The following is a 6,100-nucleotide window of genomic DNA, read 5'->3' on the forward strand; positions in this document are numbered from 1 at the left end:
AAATTGATACCATCACACTATGGGCCTGATTGGTTCAAACGCAGCGTTTGCGGTTGCGGTTGCGGGAGATTGCGGAAGCGAACGATTGCGGTTTCAAGCGTTATTAAACGTTTTGAATGACTGGTTTAGCATTTTAAAATGGGTGCGTTTGCAGGAGTTTAACGACTGGTTGACCAACGGTTGCATTAGCGGTTAAAATATAATAAATGTAATATTTTAAAACACCAAAAACTTTATTAAATTTGATTTTTAATAAAAAATCTTTAAAAATACTAAAATAATTATTCAAAAAAAAAATAAATTTCATATTGAAACACTTATTACTTTATGCATTTGGCTTTTCATCCAAAATTTAATCAAGTAATGTGATAAATGACAAAACTTATGCTTTAAATTATAGATTTTCTTTGCTAAATCTCACACACACAATAAGTTCCTCACATTGAATTACAAGGCTAAGGTAAATTAATTATGAAAGAGTAAAGAAGAGTCATTCGTAATTTGTTTTAATATTTTCACAAATAATCTTATTTCTTAAACTTCTGATGAAATGTTATATTTTTTTAGATTTTTTGGAATGTATGTGCAATGTGCCAATAGTTTTACATCATATTTTTTAGTTTTTTGTTAATTGGAATCTTATTTTCTTGTAATTGTTTATATTCTAATCTCCTCAATCGAATTTAAACTTCAATTTCTCTCATCCTTTATGGGTACCATGGTTAGGTCGAAGATATAAGGAAAAAAAAATTAATATTTTTTGACTTTTTTTGTATTTAGAAAAAAAATCCAGCCACAAACGTTTGCTGGAAGCAGTTTTTGCAATTCAGTGGTTGAGAGCGATTGGGAGCGGTTGGGAGTGATTGGGAGCGGTTGGGAGCGATTGGAAATAGTTTGTGTGATTGGCACTAATTACTAGCAACCGTTACTACCCGCAAACGCAGCGTTTGCCGGAGGTAGCAGAAGAACCGATCAACACCATGTCTTGACTCAAGACTAACGCTTTTCAATAACTTATTACTTGAAGAAACTTTAATTATGACAAATGTTACTATATGATATCCAAAATAGTTCGCCAACTCATCATATATCTTCATCAACTTGCCTTGCATATAAAACTCATTATACGTGTTGAGTCACATATCTACAAGTAAATGACTTTGAAATATACAAAATAAATATTACCTTGGAGATCACATTTTTCTTTTTTTGGGAGGGTAAAGAAGAGATCACAACTGCTTACAAAGGTAAGTGATTCCAAAGGCATATCCCCCGTTCTGTATAATCTTATTATTTGTTTAAAACCCCTCTCCATGCATTCATTTTGTTTTTATATTTATTGGTTCCTTTGTAAGTTTCCTGACTATTAATCATCTCTCTATCTAGAAAAGTGAGTTAGTACGTACGTATAGATATAGAGAGAGCGTCCAAGCAGAGAAATGGGTTTCCGCTCCTTCATATCCACCATCACATACTGTTTGTTCCTTCGCTATCCACACAGGAAGCCAAATATCAAAAGTGTGAGCCACCTCAACTATTACCACACCATGCCAATGGCTCACCCACTTTCTTTACAGGTATTCTCTTTTCTTACCTCTTTTTAGTCTCATGTTGACCTTATGATCACAGTTTAGATTTTCATAATTAATATGGTAACTATATGTCTATATCGTTCTTTTTTCTGATATATGCTTAGTGAAACGAAGAGTGCAACTGATTTTTGCTTTTAGGGAAAGAGAGGTATGAATTTGTTTAGTTTCTGGTGATGCATGGTATGGGTAGAGGAGCACTATGTACAGTTCCCTAGCTATGTTGTTTTAACCAATTAAGGAAATCGGCTAGATAAGAAAAAAAACTTGGCAAATCAATTATGGTGTGATTTACTTTTTTTGTCACCAATTAAGTTGTTTTAACTAAACATATGTATATTAAAAGTTCAAACACGATAGCTAAATCTCCCTAACTATTTTTATCTATCGTTTATAAGGAAAACGGCTAGATAAGAAAAAAAACTTGGCAAATCAGATTCTCGCAAAAGGAATATTTTTCCTTTGGCTGTATAAATTTTACTTTTTGATTTTGATTGATTCGTTAATGGGAATCGGACAAAACTAAAACGAAGTGTCATAAGTTTGTCTCACTAGTGGATGTTGCTATGATTATATATATCCTCTGGCTGATTCAGCAGGGAGTTGGTCGTTTAAATAATTGTTCATCTAATTACACTATTTCTTTTATCATATATATTAGAACTAATTAATTTGTAATATATGAATTGTGCTAACAGACGATAGACCTGAAAATAAGGATGTGCTGCAGTGGATGCGAGAGGGTGGTCAAGCATGCCATTTACAAGCTGAGAGGTAATGTCATTATAATTTAATGTTCTATTCAAAAAAACTTATTAATTATTACTTTTTCTTCTATTAGATGTTTTCGTTAAATACACGAGTATCATTATGTGATACTGTATAATATAATTTATGGTCATAGAATAATTACTTTAAATTTTCCAGAAATTTTATAATATAGAAAAAATTGCTAAAACATGAGCATCCTATATATATAAAAGATGAAGTAACATTGTCAATATCAAAATAGTAACTAAACGGGCGTTGTGTTGGCTGTGGTGAAGGGGTGGACTCGGTGGAGGTGAACCTGGAGATGGAGAGAGTAACGGTGGTTGGGTACGTGGAGAGGAAGAAGGTGCTCAAGGCGGTGAGAAGAGCTGGTAAGCGAGCCGAGTTCTGGCCGTACCCGGACATGCCTCGCTACTTCACTTCCTCCGACCATTACTTCAAAGATACCACCCGTGAGTTCAGGGAGAGCTACAACTACTATCGCCATGGCTACAATCTTAGCGACCGTCATGGTCATATCCATGTTACCAACCGTGGCGACGACAAAGTGAGCAACTTTTTCAATGACGACAACGTCCACGCCTGTCGCCTTATGTGATCTTCCTCTCTTTTTAGGATATCTACGGGTTTATGCATGTTGTATCGTCTATAGGGTTGATTAATTAGTTTTTTAATGCATAAGCATATAAAAGCAAGAGTAAAAGAAACTTGCATAAATGATATGCTCAACTTATTCCTAGAGATATTCTTCAGATTAAGAAATCGATGTAGTATTTAATGGTCAAATCCACAAGTACTCAGAGTCACACAATAAATTATCAGTATATGAATTAAGCTAAAAAAAATTGATTATAATTAAAAACAGTAGAGAAGATAAAATCGGTTGTAAAACGATTGGAAAAAGAGCTAGGTTTAAAAACTTTCTTAGGTAATTAAGAATTTGTGACATCTGGGTTTCAGGAACATTTGGAAATATTTAAAAAATTTGATTAGACCACCTATGTCACTAAAGTGCACTTATCTTTTCGGTCAAAGGTCATGATGTAGTATATTTCAGTCAATTATATTATCTAACCTCAAATTGCAATGATCAACACACTAAGAATGCACAAAACTGCTTAATCTAAACTGAAACAAAGATTTGATTTATGTAACAAACTTAACTAAGCAAGGCAAACAAATTGTAAAAAGCTCAACAAATAAACCAAATAAAGAAATAGAAAATCAACTCAAGAATAACTAAAGGAGAAACTCAGGGTTAAGGTAATTGATTAGGAGTGAGATTAGAGATAGATTATGGAGTATCAAACAACTTAAACTAAGCAAGATCCCTAAGCAATAGAACAATAGCAAGACTAACACATTTCCATGCAATTAATCCCTTTACTAAGCAATCAATCATCAACTTCTTCCAAAGGCAATTAAATGATCAATAAGCATTACAATCAAGTCTATCTAGCCATTAAGCACCCTAGTCAACAATTTCCAAAAGTAAGAAATGCAAAGCACTTAAAAGTTTTGGTTCAGGAATTTCATCAAACACCTTCTGGGCATGAAATTCCTAGAGTTTAGAATCAACATGATCAAGGCTGATCTAGCTTTTTTAGCAACCAATAAGCAAGTATCTAAAGCATCATAACCATAAACTCCATAACCCAACTCCTAAATCATCCTAATCTACCAAAACCCAAAGACTCTAAGAGACTACTCACTCATGATCATGATCACACAAAGGTTTAAGCTTGATCTTTAGGAAATCATAATCAGAGATTGTAGATTAGAAGAAATAAAGAGAAATAACTATTAAAACTAGAAAATAAACAAATGATCGAACAAAATTTAGTAAACAAGCTAAAAATTGCTAAACAAAAGATGGTTTCTCCTAATGAGTTAGTTTATTTATAGAAAAACAGGAAACTAAACCGGGACAAACCGGATTGGAATAAAACAAATCAGAGAAAGCCGAAAAAAACTGGGTTTGGTTTCAAAAAGTAGCGTATGATCAACCTCAAGATCGACCAACCTGTTTTTCCAGCTTGATCGACCGTTGGTCGATTGCTTGGTTGATCGGTCAAATCTCGGAGTCTGGTCAAGTCCAGCTCGAGTTGATCGACCATCTGATAAACAAGTGGTCGATCGTTGAATTCCAGGGGTCTGTTAAAGTCCAGCTCAAGTTGATCGACCAAATGGTCGATCTTTTTGTCCTGTGGCTCCAGTCTTCGCTCTGGCTGTATATACGTTCACTAAAAAAGGTATAACTCTTTACACACACATTTGATTGGCCGGAAATCACCTCCATTGAAAAGATAACTCTATTTACAATAATGTTTATGAAGACCTCTGAAGGTAAATCCCAAGAAAGGTCTTCATACGAGTCGATATTTGAGGGACTACAGACTGCTTCCGAATCATCAATCATTTTCTTTGCATCCAAATGCATGTCTTCCATCATATTAATCTGAAGTTGTCCAAAAGACACACAAACACTCACAAAAACATAGAAAAATATACTATAGGACCTCTAAAATGCAAGAAGACTCGCTTGGACACTAAATGCAACAAAACACAATGAAAATACTAAGGGTGAATTACTCAAATGTTACTCATTTTAGGTAATATTACCAGAATCTACAAAAAAACTTTTTTATTACTAGAATGTTTCGGGTATTTTCAAAATACCCAGCGTGCCTCTGTTTTATGTTACCAGAAAAATCGTAATTACAAAAATGCCATTGCCACGTCAGACGCCACGTCAGAAATCACTGACGTGTAACCATAACTCAGCCGTAACGCGTTACAGAGTANATAATTTTTTGTACTATATAACTGAATTTTCGTTTTTTAATTAACTATAACTAACTATAACTAACTATAACTCAGCTGTCACATGACCTTTCGTTTTCCCGTAAATATTATAACTCAGCCGTAAAGTCATATATATCATCCATTTACTTTCAGATTGTTTCTTGTGATAACTCAGCCATAACTCACTATAATTCAGCCGTCACATGACCTTTCGTTTTCCCGTAATGATTATAACTCAGCCGTCACATGACCTTTTGTTTTCCCGCAATGATTATAACTCAGCCGTTTATGTCGATAACTCAGCCATATTAGTCAATTGTTTGAGAAATACTTTTATTTTATTAAAAAAAATTAAAAAATTCAAATTCAAATTTTGAATTCCTTTTAAATAAAAATTGCTAAAATCTCATTTATTACGCGTGTGGTTCTTAACAATAAACATAATTATTGTTTGCGTCTCTCCAACAACACTTTTTGTATTCTCGAGAAGAGATATAATAAATTAATATATATGTTGCATAACTCAGCTATAACTTTACCATAACTCAGCCAATCCTCAAATTAGAATGACTAAATAACCGACCAAACCAAACCGAACCATGAAGTATTTTTCCATTATTTTTGGTTAATTACGGTTATATTCGGCTTGCTATCGGTTATATTAAGTTAATCCACCTAATTTAAATAACATTTGGATTATTTATGGTTATATATTCATCTAACCGACCCTAAACCTCAAACCCTAACCCTAACCCCTGAAGAAGGAGGTGCTACAGTAGAAACGAGTTCGACTGGCCTCTTGATTTTGTCGGCAACTTTATCTCGAACTCCCACTGGATATACGTTTCCGACCACCGTCANATTGGCTGAGTTATCAATACAATACGGCTGAGTTGTCAAAATTTTGGCTGAGTTATCACTACGACACGGCTGAG

The 6,100-nt window shown here is 33.9% G+C and overlaps 1 protein-coding gene across 3 annotated transcripts; it reads left to right on the plus strand.

Annotated features, from left to right (window-relative positions):
- On the plus strand, positions 1,126-3,146 carry LOC104772066 (heavy metal-associated isoprenylated plant protein 21-like). Of its 3 annotated transcripts, none has more exons than XM_010496719.1 (4): positions 1,126-1,247; positions 1,392-1,577; positions 2,288-2,363; positions 2,636-3,146. In XM_010496719.1, the coding sequence occupies exons 2-4, from the start codon at positions 1,440-1,442 to the stop codon at positions 2,956-2,958; spliced, it is 537 nt and encodes a 178-aa protein (XP_010495021.1). In that variant the 5' UTR covers positions 1,126-1,247; positions 1,392-1,439; the 3' UTR covers positions 2,959-3,146. The 3 variants fall into 3 exon arrangements, with proteins under 3 accessions (XP_010495021.1, XP_010495020.1, XP_019097862.1); XM_010496718.2 differs by having other exon boundaries at positions 1,128-1,247; positions 1,387-1,577; XM_019242317.1 differs by lacking the exon at positions 1,126-1,247 and having other exon boundaries at positions 1,304-1,577.

The sequence above is a fragment of the Camelina sativa genome, chromosome 20, assembly GCF_000633955.1.
Source record: "Camelina sativa cultivar DH55 chromosome 20, Cs, whole genome shotgun sequence".
NCBI classification, from domain to species: Eukaryota; Viridiplantae; Streptophyta; class Magnoliopsida; order Brassicales; family Brassicaceae; genus Camelina; species Camelina sativa.